General features: G+C 40.6%; 2 protein-coding genes across 2 annotated transcripts in view; both read left to right on the top strand.

The window, feature by feature from the left end:
* Positions 1-5,303, top strand: part of ldb1b (LIM-domain binding 1b) — a 14,573-nt gene extending 9,270 nt beyond the window's left edge. The window contains exons 9-11 of the mRNA XM_020596002.1: positions 1,841-1,964; positions 2,046-2,194; positions 4,339-5,303. Coding sequence (XP_020451658.1) covers positions 1,841-1,964; positions 2,046-2,194; positions 4,339-4,569 — 504 coding nt within the window. The 3' untranslated portion in view covers positions 4,570-5,303. The remainder of the gene's footprint in view (positions 1-1,840; positions 1,965-2,045; positions 2,195-4,338) is intronic.
* Positions 5,304-10,211: 4,908 nt separating this feature from the next.
* Positions 10,212-23,717, top strand: part of armh3 (armadillo like helical domain containing 3) — a 22,189-nt gene continuing 8,683 nt past the window's right edge. The window contains exons 1-23 of the mRNA XM_020596206.1: positions 10,212-10,363; positions 12,067-12,176; positions 12,271-12,327; positions 13,018-13,164; positions 13,357-13,464; positions 13,567-13,659; positions 13,746-13,820; positions 13,928-14,014; positions 14,566-14,622; positions 14,755-14,798; positions 15,282-15,342; positions 15,435-15,481; positions 16,298-16,373; positions 17,114-17,207; positions 18,790-18,891; positions 19,098-19,156; positions 19,263-19,328; positions 20,037-20,106; positions 20,744-20,804; positions 20,898-20,986; positions 21,646-21,728; positions 22,059-22,185; positions 22,765-22,840. Of these exons, the coding sequence (XP_020451862.1) occupies positions 12,075-12,176; positions 12,271-12,327; positions 13,018-13,164; positions 13,357-13,464; positions 13,567-13,659; positions 13,746-13,820; positions 13,928-14,014; positions 14,566-14,622; positions 14,755-14,798; positions 15,282-15,342; positions 15,435-15,481; positions 16,298-16,373; positions 17,114-17,207; positions 18,790-18,891; positions 19,098-19,156; positions 19,263-19,328; positions 20,037-20,106; positions 20,744-20,804; positions 20,898-20,986; positions 21,646-21,728; positions 22,059-22,185; positions 22,765-22,840 (1,781 nt within the window). The 5' untranslated portion in view covers positions 10,212-10,363; positions 12,067-12,074. The remainder of the gene's footprint in view (positions 10,364-12,066; positions 12,177-12,270; positions 12,328-13,017; positions 13,165-13,356; positions 13,465-13,566; positions 13,660-13,745; positions 13,821-13,927; positions 14,015-14,565; positions 14,623-14,754; positions 14,799-15,281; positions 15,343-15,434; positions 15,482-16,297; positions 16,374-17,113; positions 17,208-18,789; positions 18,892-19,097; positions 19,157-19,262; positions 19,329-20,036; positions 20,107-20,743; positions 20,805-20,897; positions 20,987-21,645; positions 21,729-22,058; positions 22,186-22,764; positions 22,841-23,717) is intronic.

Here is a 23,717-nt window from a genome sequence, read left to right as displayed (position 1 = left end):
CTGTCTCTGTACCAGTTCGTTGTGGTGAAGAAGGAGCTGAGTCGTAAGACGAAGCTCTCAATTTACTAGTCGATCTACGTTCATACCTCACCTATGGCCATGAACTCTGGATCATGATCGAAAAAATGAGATTGCGGATACAAGCGGCAGAAATGAGTTTCCTCCAGGGAGTGGCTGGGTACACCTTTAGGGATAGGGTGAGGAGCTCAGTCACCCGTGAGAAGCTCAGAATAAAGCCGCTGGCCCTCCACGCTTGGCGGGAGGTATTCTGGGCATGTCCCGCCGGGAGAAGGCCTCGGGGCAGACCCAGGACACGTTGGAGAGACTATGTCTCCCGGCTGGCCTGGGAAGGCCTTGGGGTTCCTCCTGAGGAGCTAGAGGAGGTGTGTGGGGAGAGGGAAGTCTGGGAGGCTCTGCTCGGGCTACTGCCCCCGCGACCGGGTCTCAAATGAAGCGGATGAAGATGGATGAATGGATGGATGGATGAATGATACAGCTACTGTTAGCATATTGACTTTCATAGTCTTGTGAAGTAGCTAGCTAGCTACTTTTCGGTTTTACTACAGACTTAAAGCATTTATTTTTAACTGCTACTTCAAGTTCTCTGTGAAGGAAAGAGAACACAGGCTGCTGTGCTCTTTGTGCAACCCACAGACAGGTTTTGTCAGGGGAACCAGGGTGATGCTAACACCTGGATTGGCCTACAAAAATATGTTATGCTTACAGCACTCGATGTAATTAACATGTTTATTACAGACTTGTCAGTTTGGTGAAGTTGAATATGTACACAGGCATCTACGCTATCCAAGCATATGTAGGTCTTAAGACTGATAAATATGCTTTAGTTGGAGATCAGAGGTATGTCTTCAAAACAGTTTCTGGTTTCAAAAGCTCATAAAATGAGTTGTTCACTGGGACTGATTATCTATTTTGAGTACATGTCAAGTCTGTGCAAGTTGGTTTGCTTTATAAATGTTATCAGCCCAAAGTGCATCCAAATTATGAAAGAAAGTCACTTTTGGCTTTTCCCGTTTAGGGGTCGCCACAGCGAATCGTCACACTGACGACTTTCATGTTGACATTTGTCATGTGTTTTACCCCGGATGCCCTTCCTGACGCAACCATGATTCGAACCCGGGTGGCAGTAGCGAGAGCGCTGCGCCTCAACCACTAGCCTACCAGGGACGGCTGCATCCAAATTATGGACCCTTTTTATTTATTTAAATTGAATAGCAAGTTTTGGACCAATAGTGGCACATGCCTTATATCTCATAATCATACATATACAGCTTGTTAGGTATATATGCTTGCTCTTCAGAATCTGGCTGCAGAAGCTGCTGCTCAGAATGTGATTCTGACATGGTGTCTCACACTGTGAAATTTTGAAGGCTGATGCAGCCAGAAAACAACCCTGCATCTCTTGTACAACAATGTTTTTAAATATTCTGGTAGTATGGTAACACAGACCTCAGTGCTCACTAGATACTAGCAGTCCAGAAATGCTGCCTGCCTCTCTGCATCTGGAGTCCTACATGGTTCTAATGCAAGGAGCATCAGCACCTCAGGTCCATGGAAATGGGCTGATAGGAACATAAACTTCTACAGATGTCTCTGTGGTGGAGACGGGAGTCCATGTAATGTCGCTTCTCATCAAAACACTGAATCGTGTTAGTTTGTTCCACATTTTTAATTGACTTGTTATAATCTGAGAAGTTTATGTCCACCAGTGCTGTCGTGTGTGCGGAACACTAGCTGATATTCATGGTGCTCTGTCAATGTCTAATGATGTTAAACAATGTGCAGCTGCTAACCTGTTGTTTGTCTCTGTTCCCTCCTCTAGCTGTGTGTGATTCTGGAGCCCATGCAGGAGCTGATGTCCAGACATAAGACTTATAGCCTCAGTCCCAGAGACTGTCTCAAGACCTGCCTCTTCCAGAAATGGCAGAGGATGGTGGCACCGCCAGGTAGGTCATCAACATGCACAGCAGTAGGCACACACATAACCAACCACTTAAACACACAAATGCATTTGTAACTTTCTGTAGCTGAGCCATCGAGACAGGCCCCTAACAAGCGGCGGAAGCGTAAAATGTCAGGCGGCAGCACCATCAGCGGAGGAGGAGGAACCAATAATAACAACAACAACAAAAAGAAGAGCCCTGGCAGCGGCTTCCCTCTGTCCAGCCAAGTTCCAGTGAGTACATCAGTGCCATCTAGTGTCATTAATCTGCTATTACACTTCAACAAATACATTTCATGTTACAACAGAGTTGACCTCTTATGCTGGGCTGAAACTGTGATGCACTCAAAGCGCAGTTCTCCACCAGAGTTGTTGTTTTAGTACTTGATGGCACAGTATGTCATGTAGGGCTGTGTACATGAGGTGCCAGTAACATGTATGCCCCTCAGGAAAATTTCAGTTTCACTGGATATATTGTATTTAACAGAAGCTAGCAATCGGTATACACATACATTTCTTTAATGAAAAATGTAATTGTAATAAAAATTAAACTTTAAAAAAACAAAACAAAAAAAAAAACAAAAACCCTCTTTTTCTTACTCAAACAAATCTCAAAATTAAAAAAGTGCTCCAGGTCAAAACAAGCCTTTACAAACTTTTTTTTTAAACAAACCAACTAAAAATAGTGCAATATTCATGCCTTTCCAAATGTAAACAGGTGCAACAGGTAATAGAAACAGCAGAATGTCCATTAAATCAGTCCTACTGAACATCCAGTTCTTCTTAAAGTTTGTGTAGTTTTTATTTGCTGTGTTTTACCGTGAGTTGGATACACTGTACATATAGCCAGTAATAAAGCTTTGGACTGTAGTTTTCCCTTCTCTTAGGTGTTTCTATAGGCTCCTCTGTAGTGATTTTTGTACACCAAGCTCCTGGTATACACACATGTTTGAACCTTGTGCAAGGTGCATGCAAGATGCTAGGTGGTGACTGTGGTTCAGTGGGTAGAGTAGTTGTCTCCCAACCGGAGGGTCAGAAGTTTGAATCTCAGTGCCTGCAGTCCACACATTGAAGTGTCCTTGGGCAAGACACTGAACCCCCAAGTTGTCTCCGATGGTTAGAGCCATTGGTGTTAGTTGGCGTCGCAAATGGCTGCCTCGGTTCTGTACTGGAAACAAATTCCTTGTGTGTAACATACTTGGCCACATAAAGGTGATGGCATATGCAGTCCTCCAAATGTTTTTGTGGTTGTTCCTCCATGACTTATTTTGACCATACATGTATTACAAATTGCAAACTTTGTGTCATCTTCACTCACAGTGAAGAACTTCCACACTGATGACATTGTGAATGCGGGTTTGTGTGTGGCTGTGATGTTATCATCTGTGTGCCACTGTGTGTGTGACGCGAACCATCTGTTCAGCAAAGAATTGGATATTTCAGACTGATCGAAGGGTTGCTGGTCATGGCCAGTCAAACTGAAAACTGGCCAGTTCCAATCTCCAGCTGATCGATCAATGCATCTTTACCAGAAACTACAAATTTTTGTGTGAAAGCTAAAAAAGAACATATGCAAAACTTTTAAAAACTTTGTTCTTCACCCCCATTTGACTACACTCTTAACCCCAGTCTTTTCTGAAAGGTAACTTTTACAATCAAATTCAAAATTAGTCTGAGGCCCAAACATGGTATAACATGGTTTGTTGGCGTAATATAGAGAAAATGAGGCCTGTTGTATTATGTTATGATGGAGCCATAGCCACAAGTCTGAACCAAATCTTTATCAAAGTTGTTTATAATAGCACTAATAAAAACATCATTTCTGTGTTGTTTGGAAGAATAAATAGAATCAAGAGACTTGGCTCTAATTTGCATTGGGTCCAACTGTGTTGCATCTCTGATCTGTCCCTCATTCAGCTCTCTGGTTTGCAGAGGACAAATCAAAACCATGTCAGGCACAGTGCAGCGGCATCCAGTGGAAATGAGGGTTATAGTCCAGCACAGAGTAAAATATACCTAAAGTAGCACTGCCAAGGCCCAAATGCCCCACAGGTGTGTACATGTCTAGTAACAAGACCTCATCATGTCTGGGCTAGTTTGGGACAGAGGATCTATGGAAGAGGACGAAACAAGGTGGAAGATTGTTTAGTTTCATTAAACCATACAACTGAGTATTTTAGTGAGTATACTAACGTGAACTATTATTTAATCATCAGCAGAAACACGGAAATATGACTGTGTCAATGGGCTTCATGGTGGTGATGGGCTTATGACAGTAACCCTGGAGGTTTAAGGCAAAGTTAGACTTTTTTTTACAGTGTACACAAGACGAGATCAATTGACCCATACCTCATCACTAATATTTTGTGTCTCTGCAGGATGTGATGGTGGTGGGAGAGCCCACACTGATGGGCGGGGAGTTCGGTGATGAGGACGAGCGTCTGATCACACGGCTGGAGAACACGCAGTTTGATGCAGCCAATGGCATTGATGACGAAGACAGCTTCAACAACTCTCCAGCACTGGGGTCTAACTCGCCCTGGAACAACAAGGCACCCTCCAGCCAGGAGAGCAAGAGTGACAACCCAACCTCACAGGCATCGCAGTAGAGCTCAGAGCCCCACAACCTCAATACAAACCCCTCTGTGTCACTCATCAGCCACCCTACCCCACCCCATGAGTGCAACAGCAACACTCCACCCAGACATGGCTGTAGAGCTCAGACTAAACACACACAGGTAGCCCAAGGAGCTCAGTCTGTCCTCTTGGACAGTTTCCCTGAGTCAGAGGAAGTTTGACAAGCTTTCAATATTAGCCAGTGTGTCCTGCCTCTGTTCCTGTTTCCTCATCTCATATACAAAATGTCACATCTGCTCTTAGTATTTTCAGTTTGGACCGTGCCTGGGTAGGTGTGACAAAGCAGGCACAGAAATTTAATCCAGTAGGGAACTGTGCGCACTAAACCATCCATACAGAACTTCACATGTAGGAAGGGGTGGGGTGGAGGGGGCGGTGGCAGCAGGGCTTCACAACGGTGGCAAGTTGCTTAGGAACGACTTGTGCATCCGTCCTCTGAACATGGTTCTCAATTGTGGTCTGCTCCAGCTGCTGCGAAAGTCACTCCTGGTGTTTGTTATTAGAGTGTATGTGTGCACGAGTGCGTGTGTGCGAGTGAAGTTTGCGAACAGAGAAAAGAGACTGTCGGAGCATATTTGTGGTTTTGCTAAAGCAGACAGACCAGAATTTAGAATCAGTCTATAAAACCATTGAAAGTCTCACACTAGTAGGAGAGCTGTCATCACATAGACGCACTTACACACACACACACACATACACACACACACACACAAATAAACATAATAATTGAAGGATTTTTGGGTCTCCTAGCGCCCAAGTGATCTCTGATTAGACTACAATGAATGCAGTCTTTCATACAGAGAGCATTTACAACACACACACACAGTTACACATTTTAAGAGTTTTTATACAGTATATATTTCCCTAGAATGTTTTTTAATTTGTATTAAACGCCTTCATTTCAATTGTTACTTTTTTATTTTCTACCAATACTGAAAAGCTACAGACCAAGGAGCAACACAGGACTTTTATCCCTTCCCCCTCTAAAATATATTGATTTTATCTTTTATGTTTATAAAAGAGAAATAATTTAGTGTGGATGTTTTTATTTCGTCTTTTGGTTCCTTTTTTGGAGATTTGATTTTTGTGTATTTGTGCTTGTATATTTAAGGTAGTAGCAAAGTTCTGTCTGACTGTAATAAAATGTATTCTTACTTGGATTTACCTAAAGCCATCCTGATCTAATGTAAAGAAACAAAAATAGGAAAAAGGAGAAAAAACACTCATAAGCTTGTCCCCTGTTTCTTCCCACCTGCTCTTTCCTCCTCTCTTTTTTAAAACTTGTGTAAATTAAATTACAAATCCCCAGGGGTACAATGGCACCACGGAGAGATGATTTTTTGTTTTTTTTTGTAATTTATTTTGGCAGAAGTTTATTCATGCATTTCATCTATACAGGAATCAAGTGTCACTTAACATTGATCACAGTTCTGTGTACTGCAACTATCAAATTGATGTCAAATGAATGTGTTGATTTTGATGATTCTCATGTTTATTCACTGGCTTTTTTTAAAATTGTTGATTTGTGTCGTCTCCTTTATAACCAACAGTGATACCATCAATCATAAACATCTTCCGAAACCAGCTTAACACTTGAGTTTTGTCGACATGTTGCTGAGTCTGTAAAATCTGATTAAAACAGCTGGAGCTGTGTTATTGTTTTGTACATTCTCATTTTGTTACAGTTGATTCAGGCAGCAGTTATGATTGAGTTCAGATGGTGACTTGTACCTGTTCCAGACCTGTAGGAGAAATCATTGTTTGATATATATATTTTTTTGATTTGGTTAGTTTCTGCCCTTGATAATTAATGTATGGTACCAATAAAAAGATACATTTTCACTTTAAAAGCTTCCGTGTAGTTGGTGGTTTTCATTATTATAGCAACTCAGCCCAAGTTACACAAATAAAGTGGGTACTATTCCAAATCCCCTGGTTTTGCTTCCCCAGGTGGTGTTTCTGTGCTGATATGAGTCAGAGGAACAAAAAGACTGACCTGATTTGCCTAACTCAGACTACTGAAGTCCAACTTCAGCCACACTTTGGAATATATTTTTGCACAGAATGAGGCAGTGTTGTACTCGAGTCCAGGAGCTGGACTGGAGTTAGACTCCAGTAGTGATTTTCAGGACTCGTGACTTAACTTCGACATTGACTGCATTAGGACTCAAAAGTTGGAGATAAGCACACAGCCTTTATTTATTTGTAATCGGCCATAATAATTTGGCATAAGATGCTGACAAACATTCCCACTATTCACTTCTAAGTAGTGTGTGTGCTTATGAGTGCATCTGTTTGGCTATTGTGTCACACAGTAAGTGAACTCCGTTTAAAATGGGGAGAGCTGTGTCAGTTGTTTAGACCTTGATGCCTCAGACTTGACTCAGATTCAACTCGCACTGTTTTTTGGTGACTCAGACTTGAGGTTTAGCGACTCCACTACACCACTGGAGTGGGCACTGTAGATTGGTTCCCAGTCACTTTGAAAGTACTTTAAGAACTGATTACTTTATTAATTATCATGGCATAAGGTATAAATGTGTGCCTCTAAATACAGTTTTAAGACTAAGACAGGCTTGAAACGTGCAGACCTATGCTGTAACTATTAAAAATGTCTTCATTATAGGAGGATGCAGAATATAGCTTTGCTGAGAAGCATGTGAAACACACAGCATGTCTACTCTGTCTGAATAATAATTTTGCCTTCAAAAAGTTGTGTACATACATGAGTGACTACCACAGCCTGTTTTCACAAGTTGAGAAGTACTCCTGTGTGATGACTAAATTAATCTTCAAGCTGTGATTAGAGCAGGAAACATAAAAAGTAAAGCTTTAGATGATTTACTGCTCATTTTCTCTTTCTTTATTCTATTTCCACACAGCACATCACTCTTCTTCTCACCTTGAAATAAGCCTCGTCTCTGTGTAGTCACATCTCTCTGCAGTTTGGCTGTTGTAACCTGTCAGTGAAGCTGAGCTATCAGACAGGCTTCCAGCTATGCCGCTGGGTATCCCGGCGCTCCTCAAAATCTTCTCTGGCACTGAGGCCTGCTGGTACTGCATCCAACTGGGTTGTTAATTGCATTCACCTGTCGATCCAGATCTACATCAGTCCTGGGACAGAAAGCTAGAATGATAAATGACAGGCAGAATAGACAAGCAGCAGGACCAGGTCATAGACCGGTCCTCACTGGCTTATGTACTGTTGGTGAGCTGATGAACGTAATGCTTTGTCCAGATGACAGTCCAAATAAATCCAGTGCATTCCATTCTCTGAGAAACAGATGTCCTGTCTATGTCAAAGTGTAGGGGACATCAAGCTCCATCATTAAGGAACATTAAGGGAATGTGTGATATGAGTTATTGTCCCAACCAGCACCCCGAGTTTCATGTGTGTTTGGGGAAGCTGGCTTTAACTTAGCGAGGATGAATCCTCATACAGCAGAAGTTACTGCCGCAACTTCACCCAGTGTCAAGGTGCAGAAACACAGGAAAAACAAACTGCAAAGCAAAAGGTCTGGCAACACTTGCAGTGTTGTGAGCAAAGGATTCTGAGGATGGATCCTTCCAAGGTCCTCTGTTCTGATAGCCACATATAAAACACCTCAACTGAGCTCCACCTTGACCTACTACACCTAATTCAGTAGTAATAATAGAACAGTAAAAACAGACAATTGAATGCAGTCAGTTAGCATATTGAGTGCTTTTACTTTTGATGCTTTAAGTTTCCCTGTTAATAAATCTGTGCTTTAGTAGCATCTTGAATGCAGTGCCTGAAATTTGAGTATCTTTAACTGATGCTACTTAGATTTAAGTAAAAGATCATATCACTTCTTTCACCCATGTTTATCATACTGTATGTGCACTGGCACAAAAGGTTGTAAGCCAGTTCTCGTTTTGCATCAACATTTAGTAAAAATCAATTACTGACAAAAAGATACTTATCAAGCCGCTCTGACTTTGATATCTTCACATTAGCGTCGTACTTTTCTCACCCCTTAAACCTGACCTGTTTGTTTCATCACAAAATAAAATGTCAATGACTTTACAAAGTTTCAAGCTATTCATTAGCCAAATTTCCACCTGAAGAAAAGTGTGTTTGTGTGTACCGATGTCTAACTTTGTCTACCTGCCTTCTCGTGTGTGTCAGTTAATGTTCTTTCACACTATACAACTGCTAGTCTTCTCTTTTACTCCCTTCTCATTATACTCTGATTTTCCTCCTCTCTCTTGCCTCATCTCCCTCTCTGTCTAATGACACAGTAAAAGCAGAGCTTGTCTCATTTAACCTGGAAATTGAAGTACTCCATGTAGTCTTTACCAGAAATATTGCAGTCTTGATGGTAAAGTTAATTTACCAAGGAACTCATAAGGTCAAAACATGGAAGCAATTGTTGCAACAGTTGCTTTAAATTGAAGTCAAAACCATCAGGCAGTAAGTGCGGAGAAATGGGTTTGATTCTTTCTCATTCACAAATTTATACAAATGTGAAAAAGTAGTTATATCTTTTGCATCTAACTGAGGTGAGCAGCTCATTTACCTTCTGCTCCTGTGTGTTTCAAATCAGTAACAAGTGGCCACAGGTGTATGCAGTCCCTCCATAATTCATGTCTTTACAACATTTTCGACACCCAGTTATGCCCCGCTGATTCCGTCTTGACTGGGGTACATTCCAACAGTTAAACAAGCAGATGTGCTCTCTCCTTGATATCACACAGATGGTTTATTGCTATAATTTATTTCAAGCCTAAATTCTCCTCTGTTGGAATCAGCCTTTAATTGGCAGCATTAATTGGTACTGAAAACATTCTCTTTGCTCTTTAAGGGCTGCCACTGTCAAACATCTGCAGGCTATTCTAGATAACAGCCAAACAATCTCCTTCAAATGCTTTTCAAAAGACTTTTCACTGATGACACAGATGATACAGTCACTTACGGCCTGTATCTTCACTGAGATACATAAAGTATGTAACATGGATGAAATACAGATGGACTTGATAATGTTCAGCCTGTCAGTGGAATAATGGATGAGGCCTACCTTAATGTGAGGATTATTGTTTCTGCTCTGTCAAGTCAAGTCAATTGTTTATTGTCATATGCACAGTGAGGAAACGTGTTTCCCTGTACAATGAAATTCTTGCTTTGCCGTCTGCATGAATACCACACAATATAAATGTAATATAAAGTAGATACTGTATGTATCTCCTATGACTTGTTTGCAAATTTCTATCTTCAGCATTGTAACGCATGAAAAAGACAAATTTGATGATGTTTACGGGTTCAATATTTTTCCTGTGTTATCTCTGAAAAAACAGATATGTGCTTGCATGGCTTGCTTGTTTTTTGTCTTAAAATGTTCTGTATAAACACCTGTTAATGACTACAGTAGCAGTCTACATTAGCAGCCACTACTCTGTTCTTTCCTCCTAAGTAATGAAAAAATATTTTTATGATTTGTTTATCAGTTTAATGATCTATTTTGTATGTATGTGTTTGTGGGGGCTGGTGTCATATTTTAAATGAGATCTTATTTATTAGCCTACGGTTATTCTCATTCATTTTACAGTACTGGACACGAAGGCGATTCAGCGCAATAAATGCAGCGAGCGTCATAATGGACCAGTTAATTATTTGCTGGGTGCTAAGACCCAGAAGACCAACAGAGGGCTGTACACAGTAGTATGCTATGCTAGCAGAGACTAGTGCTGTCACAACAAGGATTCATGAACCGCATTTACGACACAGATTTTAACACTTTAATTGAGGTAAGAAGATAAACTACATTCCTAACTAAACTACCACCTATCTGATAAAGGAGCACAGTAATGTTGTTAATACTGGCAACCAGGCATTAGGTAGCTAACACTAAATTTTAACATCCTTGTCTGACAGGTATTACCGAGGTAGCGTTAGCTTTAGCTGTGAAGACTGAATCTTTTGGTATTTTTGTTTGGTAGCAACGCTAATTGTCAATAAACTTAGGCGCTCATCGTGTGTCGACTGGACTACAATACCTCCTTGTTAATGTGAAGACATTGCTGTTTGTCGTTAACCTGTTAAACTCAGCTGGGTAACGATTATTCAGTTAGCCAATTCTAGCTAACGAGCTAGCTAATATTGGGTAATCAGCTAGCTAGTAGCCCCTCCTCACTATTGGTTTTATCATATGCCATCAATTTTAGCAAATATCAGGAATGATAACTAGTTAGCTAAGCAGATATCTATTTGGCTACTTTGCTAACGCGATACGTAAATTATTCAAACGTTACTTATAAGTGGTTAATCGACTAACCTTCCTAAACGTTTACGTTAATTTGTTAAATATGACACTGGTTAAAATCTTTTATATGGCCAGCCGACTGTTAACATTGTGTTAATAGTAGGTGGCAGGTATCTTGGCCAGTTTAGTTATGAAGTATGTCGCCAGAGCCTTGTCTCTCATTTATCGGTGCCACAGACCTTTATTGTTGTTTACTAGAAACGCATTAATGAGTCATGTTGTTGTACAGTCTGTCATTTCTTCATAAAGATAAACACAAAGTTGTACTTTGAGACTATTCAACACATAGTGATCAACAACAACATTAAAATCACGGGCAGGTGAAGTGACTTTGATTATTTCCTTACAAGGTCACCTGTCAAGAGTTGGGGTATATTCAGCATCAAGTGAACACTCTTGAAGTTGATGTGTTAGCAGGAAAAATGGGAAAGTGTAAGGATGTGAGGGCCTTTGACAAATTGTAATGGCATGATGACTGGTTCAGAGCATCTTCATAACAGCAGGTTTTGTGAAGTGTTCCTGGTCTGCAGTGATCAGTACCTACCTAAAGTGTTCCAAGGAAGGCAAGTCAGTGAACAGATAGGGTCATGAGTGCCAAAGGCTTACTGATGAGCATGGGGAGTGAAGGCTAGCCCATCTGATCTGATCAAGAGCTACTGAAGCACAAACTGTTGAAAGACATAATGTTGCCTATGATAGACAGATGTCAGAACACACAGTACATTGCAGCTTGCTGTGTAACCTCAGATCAGTCAGTGCCCCCTCTTCATTACTGAAAGCACCTACACTGAGCTCATGAGCATCAGAACAGGACCATGGAGCAATGGAAGAAGGTGGCCTCAGGTGATGAATCACTTTTTCTTTTCCATTACGTGGATGGCCAGGTGCAGCCAGGTGCATTGTTTACCTGGGGAAAAAGTGGGGGAAAGATTGTAACCACTGTTATAGATCAAAAACACACCCTCATGGCAGTGATATTCTCTAATAGCAGAGGCCTCTTTCAGAAGGAAAAAGCTCCCTGCCACACTGCAAAAATGGTTTAGGAATGGTTTGAAGAGCACAACAGCAAGTTCATGGTGTTGCCTTGGCCTCCAAATTCCCCAGATCGCAATCCAATTGAGCATCTGTGGGATGTATTGGACAAACATTACATACATACCTATCACACTGACGTGTCTTTGTCCTCAGACTTAGTTATGTCTCAGATGGAGAAGAAGGCAGGGCTGCTGAGGAGGACTTCATCCTCTAAAAAACCCTTGAAAGAGAAGGTGGTGCTGATGTATGATGAGATTTTTTCAGTGAGTATCATAATGGAACAATGTCAGTGCCGAAAGTTTAGACAAACAAATTCATGTTTAAGTGATGTTTCATGATGCCTTTTGCGCTTTATAGAAAGAAGACCCGGCCAAAAACAACCCTCGCTTCTGGGATGAGCTCTTTCTTATGAAGGTACAGTAAAGAGATGAATACTCGAGTGGAAATGTTATGTAAAACAGGAAAACAACAATATGACTGTGTGGGTGTACGAACTTGCAGTGATGGAAGCCTTAATGAGACGTATGAAAAGTATCAGTGGCCTAGTTTTTAAGAATTGCTGGCAAACAGTTGTATTTGCCTTAAATGAGAGATAATATTCACATGTATATAGAATGTGCACAAATCTGTTAATATTAATGGGAGAACCCAGTCCATGTATAGAAAATGCGCGTTGTTGAACCTGTTAAGAACCCAGTCCATGTATAGAAAATGCGTGTTGTTGAACCTGTTAAATATTACATTTATAGATGACATGAACACCTTTTCACCCTCATCACTATATACAGTAAGTGTAGCTATAGATAGGACATGCTGAGAAACGGGGAAGTACTCATTTGTACAAATCAGATGAAGTGCTGCACAGATTAGTCTGCAGCATAGGTCTGTGAAAATGATCAGTTGGTATGATTTGCATAAACTGTGCTGCTGCTCAGCTTCACTACCGGAAGGTACTGTGAAACTGTCAACTGGTGATATCCCAGTAACTTTGGTCCTCTCACCATTATCCACTCCTATGCATGGCCACCATCTATTCCTGCATTCAAAAAATCACGTTTTTTCACTTAGTTATTTTTTACGATTATCCTTCCGCTTCTTTTTAAGGTGAACCTAGAGTACTTGGAGTCCAAGTTGGAGAGTGTAGATGGGGAGGAGGTTCAGCGAATCCAGGACAACATCAACTCTCTGTTCCACCACTGTATTCAGGCTCTGGGGGAGGAGCACCAGATCAAAGTGGTCAATGCCCTACAGGTAACTATAGCTCAGGAGCTTCTGCCATGATTTTTGACTGCAGGTTACATTTCACAAATGTTACAGTCTCATCAGAAGCATCTTAAGTGTGCTAATCCAGTTGTAACTGTAGTCAAACTATTTAGGCCCGTCTGTGACTGGAATTTAGTCTTTCTGTGCTTAAATGCTGTGCTCTTCTGCTTCTGTTCCCAGACTCTGTGTGCCCTTTTCAGAGGGGTCCATCAGAAGAACAAATCAGCATCTGGCTTTGATATCATCAATGTGCTTATGGGGTTTGACAAGGCTGAGCAAAGGATGAAGGTGGGTGAGGAAGAAATGAGTGAAATAAATGTAAAATGAAGGCACAGAGGGAATTTGACATGGATTAGTGTCCATAATTTCTTATTTTTATGTCTTCTGTAGGATCTGATGGAGAGACTGGACAGTCTTCTTTGTGGAGATGGCTCAGAGAGTCTTAAGAGTTTGTGTCTCAAACTGCTGCTGTGTCTGGTTACGGTGAGGCAGAATGTCAAAACAGCACCATAATGTATAATACATTAGATGGGACTGTTTATTGTACACACTGAAATGTGTGTTTACAGGTAACAGATAATATCAGTCAGAACACCATACTGGAATATGTCATGATCAACAGCATATTTGAAGCCATTTTACAAGTAAGTGATAAGAGGATTTTACTATTTCTGTTGTAATTCTGGAGTTTTTATTCGTTATGTTTTTTTAAACAGTCTTTACTCTCAATTTGATCACCTGCCCTCTACAGATTCTGTCAGATGTGTCCAGTAGAGGGCAGCATGGTTATGATGCTGTGGTCCTCCTGGCCCTCCTGGTCAACTACAGGAAGTATGAGGTGTGTGCATATAGTCTCATTGAACTGTACCCAGGGGAAACAGGAGTAAACAATACAAGAGTGAGAAATGAAGTGGCCTGTTTGCAAACCTCAGATGAGTAAAATCAGTCTAATCTGAGGGGAGAAAAGTGTTCACCCATGTTAACATCAGCAGGACAGCTACATCAGCTGGATATGGATGTTTCTGAACTGGATATACTGTACATAAGAACTTTGACTTGGGCTGTGTCAATCAAAGCTGAACTAATGATGAGAAGCAATCAGGGCAGGGGGTGAGAAGTGAGTTTTTGGGTGCACCCTTTCACTGTACAAAAGCAAAGTGGGCCACAATACAAACAGCTTGCATTGCTTTTTTTTTCAGTAAAATGTATAATGTACTGTAAGATTCCACTTTCTATTTCCTGTATGAAAAACACTGTCGCGTTACTGAACCTTGTATGTGAGATGAGCCCACTGAGCTGATGCATAGGCTAAAGTTCAGTGAAGGATCAACTTCAGTATTTCTGTCAAATATTTAACAGCTCCTATTTTTGCTGATTTCTGTTTGCTAGTCTGTGAACCCATATATTGTGAAGCTCTCCATTGTGGACGACGAGCCAACCCTAGATGTAAGTATGTCATTACTTACCCAGCTTTCTTACCTGCAGAATAATAAAGAGCCAGTCTGGTGTAGGCATTGGCCTCCACATCAGGCAGGCTGTCAAAGATTTGATTGAAACACTGGATATTTTCTTTCCCAGGGAATGGGGATGGTTGTCCACCAAGCTTTGACAGAATATAACAGGTAAGGTCTAAATGTGTTTTTAATGATTCACAGCTTGGTGTGCCGAGGCCGCTGGCGTCATCGGTTTAGTTTGATGTCTCCCGCAAATTTTCTATTTCTATTCTAGTGAAAAAACAGGCCTTTTATACTTTTAGTTATTTATATCTGACAGTTGTCTTTGGCAGCCTGTGATGTTTTTTGGATGAGGCAAGGTTTGGAAATTAAGATGCTGTTTGTGAAGGAGCTGCTGTCTGTCTGTGTGCATAGACAGACACATGAAAGTGATGGATGACAGCCCCACACAGTTCATTGTTTTTGTGTATAAACAATGCCCTGTAGACAGCAAATTGCAGGGAGTAGATGGAGATGTTGGCTTACAAGTGCTGGGTTTATGTGAAAACATCTCTCTATGCTTCTCCTGCCTGTGTGGTCATTCTCTTCACCCTTTTGCTGCTTGCTTCTTTGTGTCCATCCCGTCTTCTCCTCCTTTCTTTTCCCTTTTAGGCAGTACAAAGACAAAGAGGAGGAGAACCAGGGTGGCTTCTTCTCGACCCTCACTAGTATGGTAGGATCTTTTTTTGCCATGGAATGACTTCAGTTGATCGCTGTTTCTTTTGTTTAGATGTATTTGGAGTTGATCCTTCTTCTGTCCCACAGGTTGGCAGCATGTTTATTGCAGATGCTGATGAGAAACTCTCTGTTCAGTAAGTGTAAAGTTATTTAGGTTCTCAGCCATCACTTGCCCTTATTTGTTTGTTACACTTTTGAATGAGAGTGTTTTGTTGCTGCTGCTGTTCTCTGTTTTGCCATGGCAAAAAGCTCCAACTGGAAGTCAAAGTTCAAACATCTGTGCTGTAGTAGTGTAAAGAACCAAGCTGTACCCAAACACTATGGTATCGCTGAGTAGAGCTCAGCACAGGTAGTTGTGTGTGTGTGTGTGTGTGTGTGTGTATACAGCACATTACATACAGTATTAGCAGAATTGTGTTTTATCTGTCAGAATCTCAGGCACAACTTTAAACATGTTGATTATCATCGTGGCAAAAAGAGAAAATATGAAAGTTTCTTGAGTAACAGTTCAAACTCTCCTAATGTTTTCACTCTAGATTTGCATATTGTTTTCTGCCCTGGTCTTGTTCTTTACATTTTACAGTAAATGACTGGGGAAAACGTGGTTGACAATATTAAAAATGCCTCTTATTTGTATCCATAAATAAGGGGTACTATTGATTTGTATATCTAATTTAATCTCTTATCAATTTTTAAATATGGCATGTGATGTATTAGTAGGGACACACATTGTGCAGTAGTTAATGACAGAAAATTCAAGAAGTGACCTGTTGATGCATGAAGATGTTGTTAATACATGAGACTGCACTTTGACTTATTCCTTGAGCTTCACTGGATCAAAACCTGAATTGCTTTTTATTTTCCCAGTCTGTTGTTTTGAGAAGATTTGGAGGTTTTACCTCCTAAGTGGGTAAGCCCTTTCAGACCACTAACTCCTCTTTATTCTCAAGGACAAATGAGGCGATTCTACTGGCACTCTATGAGGCTGTGCACCTGAACCGCAACTTCATCACTGTATTAGCACAGGCAAGATACATTACTCTTTCCACTCCTGTTTAGATGTTTTCAAAACGTTACAGGCACAGTTGAAGCTAGTTTCCTTTTCTGCCTAATGAGGCATCTGTGATGTGATTTGACATGTAAGAATGGTGGCCAACTGACCACAGTGGTTAGAATAGAGGGGGAGACAGACATTGGCTGTTCTTGTCATTATTCAGCTGGTTGGAGCGCTGACTGTTTAATGCATTATTTACCTGTAGATGTTGAATATCAGCAGAAGAGTCAGCACATGACTTTTCACTGTTAAGTATTTCGTCAAAGGTGCACTACATGCGAAATCTTTGCCCTCATTCAGTCCCATGTTTTACTTTATTGATCCCTACAGGGGCATTCACACTGTGTCTGAGTCATCCTAGCTAATGAACTGAGCAGTGAGGATGGGTCAAATGCTGTTAGGACTGCAGCTGCAGCACTTTATGTCAGGAATGGCTCCAGCTTTGAAGCCGCTCAGCCACAGTGCTGCTTTTTACAAGGCTGTAGTCGGTTACTCAGCTTAAGATAAATGAGCAGTGATGATTAATGTTCTATTTTGTGGAAATGATTTGCAAATGTAATAACTCCTCTTCCACTCTGCGCTCGCATCCTATTTCTTTCTCTCACTTCTCATTTGTATCTGCTGCCCATTCTGCATTTTTCCAGTAAATTACACTTGGGACAGTCGTTCACTATTAATGATATTTTACTTGAGTTTTTTGGTCTTTCAACAGAGCCACCCGGAGATCGATATTGCTGCCACGCCTGCCACCCCTACTCCTACAACACCTACAACACCACTTGGCACAACACCACCATCCCTAGACAGTGAGCTATACAGACGTAGACACACACAACATACATGTGACATTATATTTCTAAAGGGATGTCTTCCTTCATGTCGGTGCATGGAACCACAGGAGGGGCTGATATGAAGCTAGAAAGCAGTGACCACTGAACAATTTGGGAAGGTCTGACCTGTCTGAGTGGATGAATAGGTTTATTGAAAATAATATGTTTAGCTGTAATTCTTTATAGATACTTTGTTGATATTGGTTAGAAAGTCAGTCTTACTGCTTTTGCCTTTTTATTTAGTCAGCAGTGTCTAAACTGTCACCTAGAATTCAAGAAAAGCTAGAATTATTGAATTATTATAGAAATGGCATCTTATAGCCTCAAACACTGGCCTCAGTATTCAGCTATAATGAATGGCACCACAGTCTAGTAGGGACAACAGCATTAACCCCGTCTCATCAGTTCAGTGTGTTTACGAATGCTTTATACCATTTCTGACCTTTAAACAAAATAAAACTTGAAAACATTGATGCCCCCCACCTGAAGGGGTGGACAGTGGAACTTTGTACCAAGGGTTTGTGTTTTTTGCCCCAGTTGAAGCTTTTATATGCATTTTGATGACCTTCTTCCCAAACAAGGTGACTCTTGAGCAGACACATGCACGTACAAAAGCATGCCACTTGTTCCAAAGCCTTTTCAAATATTCACTAGGTTTTTAAGTTCATCTAAGAGAAGTGAGTTGCTGATGCACATCAAATAGTTGGCCAGATGTGGGTTTATTACAGTTTAATAATCCGATTATTACACAATTTTTAAATTGGAGTGCATGGCTGTCGCTTCAGGTTTTGTGGTAGGCATATGTTGTTGCTAGCACATTCAAAAGCAGGCCATTTAGCATGCACACATGTTGTAACTGTTATAAGGTGTGTGCTTCTATCCCTGGCTAGCTTTCCCCCATGGCGTCAAACTTAAGAGCCTTTCCTTTGTGAAATATTAACTTCCAGCTTCAAAGGCAGATGAAAGTTTCACATGCAGGTGTGCTTGCCATGTAAGCTTCATGGGAGCTTCAGTACTAAGGGGACCTTCTACTCAGATTAGACAGTTTGAGTGTCTGGAACAGATATCGAGTATCATCATATGGTGCATATGAGGATACTTTCTTGACATTGTGAAATCCTCTTTTCCGTTGGGCCTACACTGATCTGCCAAAGAAGGACACAAATGACAGACGTTTACCCGTGAAACAAGCTTTATGTTGCAGCAAGCAGAAATTTTGAAGTGGATGGATGTGTTTGGACAGCACAGCAAGCTACAGTAATGGGATGAAGACATTTACTTTTTTTTTATAATTCAGTTCTTTGCTTGAATGAGCACCCTGTCTGCCCATGGGGCAGTATCCTCTCATACTTGCTTTTAGACTTTTGAAATGTCCTTATTTATGGAATAACTGACTGCAGACTTGTGTGAAGTAAAGCCTGTTTCATCATAAATAAGTGGTCTGTTTAGTTCATGTATGTATGTTTTCTTTTTCCATAATCAGAAAAATCATTTGGCACATATTTTAACTGTGGTGATTGTGTTTGATTGAAGTTTTATTTGTGCATCTTCTGTGTAGTGATGAGCAACCCAGAACTGCCTTTGGATCCCAACCTGCAAACGAGCAACCTTCTCATCACTTTCCTCAAGTATGCCTCCATTGTAATGCAGGACACTAAAGGTAAACCTTCATGCCTCTCTGTCACGCTGCCTCCTGCAATGCTTAGTTTTATTATGGTCAGTTCTCCATCTCCATCCTGAAGAGCTCCTAAATAGTTGTTCGAGGCACCAGTGACAAATGTTGTCTTTTATCTGTCTACAGTGATCATACATGACAACATTCACACTTTCCATCTGATAACAGTTTTTCTATTTGTGCATTTACAGATGAGCATCGACTTAACAGTGCCAGACTGTGCCTAATCATCCTTACCTGCATAGCCGAGGTAGGAGCAGCTACAAGGCTGCAACTTTTTACCATCCATCCATGTTCTCAAACACTGACTTCCTCTGACCTTGCCTTTGTTCTCAATCTTTCTCTGTGCATGATAGGATCAGTATGCTGATGCCTTTCTTCATGATGACAATATAAACTTTAGAGTCAACCTCCACAAAATGGTGAGTTATAAGTTAAAGTAAGTAAGGGAATGACAGAACAAGTTGATGTGGATTTACTGCACTGGGGACATCGTGACAGCTACCTGTCAGCTTATGTCAACATTATTTCGACTTATTTGTCAGTCTTGGTAGAAGCATTTGCAGGTATATGCTGGCTTTTCTTTATCTACAAACATATTTGCAGAATTGCACAGTTAGTCAGATAATGTTGATGAAAATGTTATGGCTCTGTAATTACTGCCCTTTTAAAGCTGATCTCATTCAGCACTGGTAGCGTGCTGATACACTAGCCTATCTCTTGTGTACAGTTATGAATGTATCCACACATGCATTCATTCTTAAATGTCCTTAACACAAGGTCCACTTTCATGTACATGTCTAAAGCTTTCAGATACAAAATTGCAAAATAGCAGAACTGGATTTTTCTGTGAGGGCAGCAATACTGTATAAGTGGAAATAAGGAGCTGCACATCATGCAGCACTTTAGAACAAAAAAAACAAAACAGAACTCTGTTATGAGGTCACACTATAACAGCTTAACCATCTCCATGACAACTTAGGAAAATCAACTGATGGAGGCGTCAAGATGTGGCTGAAAGCTCTGATGAATTCCCACTAAGTGGACCTTGTGTTGCACATCTCTTGTCAAAATACAGTTCACAGGGTCAATGACGAACACTCAAGCTCACTTTCCTGTATGTTTTTCAGCCCATGAGGCACAGAAAAAAAGCAGTGGACAAGAATATCCCTTCACGGCCACTGGTGTGCGCCGTTCTAGGTACGAGGAACATTTGCAGTAAAGAACATTAGCAACCAGCAGCAACATTTTTGAAAGCTGACTTATTAGCTATAAAGTCCGATCTATGTCATTTCCATGTCAACAGCTACAAACCAGATGTTGCTAAAGACTGAAAAATTCACCAGTTTAGTCACTGCTGTGGTTTTATCTTCCTGTTTTGCTTATGTTTTTAATTTTAAGAGGACAAAATGTAAACTACTTAGTTTTATATATGTATTGTGAAGATTTTCTGTCTTTATGCCAGACTGGGCTGCCAGCTTTCCTTTTTTGACAAATTATAATGACTCTCAAAGTATTCATATACTTTTTTTGTGCGCTTGTCATTGATAAATTTTACATACCATATTTATTTGCTGGATATTTTGGTCTACTTTGTGGTTTTAAATACTTTTTCCCACCACGTTTGCTGGCAAAGTTTTGTCTTAGAGTCTGGCTCAAAGCTGTCTGCTGTTGTTTTACATTCACACACTAACTTTTACTACTTGGAGCAAAATAAGATGGATTTTTCTATTTCTCTGTCTACTCATGACGCATGCATAATTGTGGCCATTATAAAATTTGAGGTTAAAGATTTATGCAATTTCTTTTTCTTCTCTTCCTTGCCCCTGTGTTGTAGATCTGATGGTGGAGTTTATTGTCACTCATATGATGAAAGACTTCCCCATGGATTTATACCTGTGAGGACACAAGCACATTACATGCGCATTATAATAATCTCCTCCACCATCCAGCTCCCTCACCAGGGTTTTATGTGTTCCTTCCCTGTGCAGGCGCTGTGTGCAGATCATTCACAAACTCCTGTGCTATCAGAAGAAGTGCAGAATCAGATTACACTACACCTGGAGAGAACTCTGGTCAGGTAAAGATGATGTTTCATTTTCATCAGAATTAGCTGTCATCTACAACAAACCGCTCACTGCTTTTGCCAAACAAACCCAGTTTCCCTAGTGAAGTTTTTGGGCCTGTTGTTTTGAAAATGTATTGCATCATTGAGATTGGATAATGAGTCGCTCAAGAAAGCACAATCAATCCTGGTGGCCCTGTTTTCAGCTTGGTCCACACAATGGGATAACACTTCAGCATGTAATGGCTCAATCGCACTATCTCTCATTAGAATACAGATTCCTCTAATCAGACCAACAATCACCTTAATTCCCTGAATAACACTGAGCCTCTCCTGCTGGCGGTGATAATAGCATACCATGAAATAAGACTGGAGAGAAAAATTGAGCCAAATAAAAGCAATAGATGTGTTTATCTTCTTTAAGCTTGTTGTTCTGCCAGCTTCTGTTGGAGCTTGTTAAAACCATTTGTGCATGCACATTTTGGTTTTTACAGGTTTTGTTTTCCTCAATAAAAGCTATGAAAGGACTTGATTTGGTGTTGAGAGGTTCCCCCCCTCCTGTTTTTCCATTATCTAGCTTAATAAAGATGCACACGGAGGAAAGCAGACTGCTACCGTATCTCTCTGTTGGTAGATGACTATCAACACACTGAGAATGTCTGTCTTCTGCACAGCTCTCATCAACCTGCTGAAGTTCCTGCTGTCAAATGAGACCACACTGCTGGCCAAGCACAACATTTTTCATCTGGCCTTACTGGTGAGAAACTCACACACACTCACAAAACATGCAGATAGAGTACAGTCTACAACAGAAATCAGTTTCACCAAGATGTGTATGATCTTACTGTAAGAAGTGAAGCAGATGCTGTGTGCCTGAAACAACAGGAGGTGGAAAAATGCCGAGCAGCCAACTTTACAAAACTGGTGCTGTTAGAATTGAATTTAGAACTCCTCAAAACTGGTGCTGTTAGAATTGAATTTCCCTTTACAACTTCAAGTTTTTGGTTTGGTTTTCTCCTGTTGGGACTTTCTGATAAAGGGTGAATGTGCTGGTAGATTCAGACTTAATGTGTATGTTGTCATCCAGGTAGTGAACCTGTTCAACATGTTCATAACGTACGGTGACACGTTCCTGCCCACCTCCAACAGCTATGATGAGCTGTACTATGAAATCGTTCGGATGCACCAGGTCTTTGACAACCTCAACTGTATGGGTATGTTACTGAACACTGCAGTGTTTAACCTGACAAGAGCTGAACCTGTTATTGTATTCTTATATAAAAACTGCTATTTAATGTATCTGTAATGCATAGATTTGTCATAACGATTGGTCAGATGACAGTGTCAGATATGAAAGAGGTTGCTTGTGGCAAACAGGTATCACACACTAGATGGTTCCCTCAGTTTTCACTCGCACTGTTTAGCTCCAGATAGCAGTTAGCAACTAGCTAGTGATCATGGTAGAACATTTAGCAACTAAAGAGCCAAATATTTTTCTCAGGAGTTGTTTCAGACCAAAAACTAAAAGAAGAGTGAGTGTAGATTTTTCCATGTTTAAAAAATAATTTCAAATAACAGTGGAAGATAAAGAATAAAAGACTGTTTTTTTGTTTTACAGGGAATCGGATAGAAATGTTTTTTTCTGGCCTTTACTAGAGCAAATGATAAGTTAATTGAGAAAATAAGTCATTATTTCAATTGTCAGTGAAAATGGCTGCAGCTGTAAAACTGAGTGATGAACAGACACGTGGATATACTTGTATCTGATTTTGTTTGTTTCTGTTATTCTCTAGTTTTGAGAGTATCAACCAACACAGGCCAGTGGAAGGAAGCAGCCAGTAAAGTCACACATGCCCTTGTCAATGTCAGGTAAAAAAAAACACACACTTAACACAAAGTATTGTATGCTAAGAAGGAGAAAAGAGTCGTACTGGATTGTGGGGAATTGCAACCAGATTGTGGGGAGTGAAGGTTAAAATAAAGTGAATGAAATTAAGTCTTTGTACTGTAATTTGGCTTCTCTGCTCCCAACTCTTAGCCCCCCTCCATTTGATCCTTTTTAAGCCTTTATCTCTTTCACCCAAACCCTGCCTCCCTTTCCGCGTCCATCTTCTCTGAGGAGATGGTCTTGTTAGGTCACCCTGATTTGTAGGCACTTCAGTGCATCCGTATGAGTGGGACAGTCCGTGAGGATTCGCCCACTGAAGATGGGCTCCTGATGGAGGAGAGTCCACAGCTTAAATAGGCGGTCCCCAAGGTTCAGGGGGACGCAGGGATAAAGAAGACTAAAGATTAAGAGAATAAATGAATAAAGGCAGGGAGGTATAAAGAAGTTAGACTGCGTTGAAGTTCACTCAAATGAAGGGACAAATTCTATTTCACTCTCATCAGTCCATTCCTCTGTACACTGGCTGCCCACATGAAATGACAGCAACATTACCACTATGGAAAATTTAGTGCATTTTTGTCACTATAATTTATTTGATATATGACGCTCTCCAATCCAGTACAAAATAAGCCATTTCATTTCACAGCTGTGCTTATTGCACCAATTTATATTTGAGCTGTAAAGTGGTTTATTTCTTAGGAATGAATGCTGATGTTTGAAAAGGTTCCCTCTAAATTTACAACTGAAATTTCCCGGTGTGCTCACCCAACATGACAGAGAAATAGCCATGGAACTGGATAGGAATCAATAAGTCTATAACTGTTTCTGTTTAGATCTGTTTAGATCTTTGCCTGTCAT

This window comes from Monopterus albus, unplaced genomic scaffold (genome assembly GCF_001952655.1).
Source record: "Monopterus albus unplaced genomic scaffold, M_albus_1.0 scaffold29.1, whole genome shotgun sequence".
In the NCBI taxonomy this organism is placed as follows: Eukaryota; Metazoa; Chordata; class Actinopteri; order Synbranchiformes; family Synbranchidae; genus Monopterus; species Monopterus albus.
This window is presented reverse-complemented; position numbering and strand designations above follow the sequence as displayed.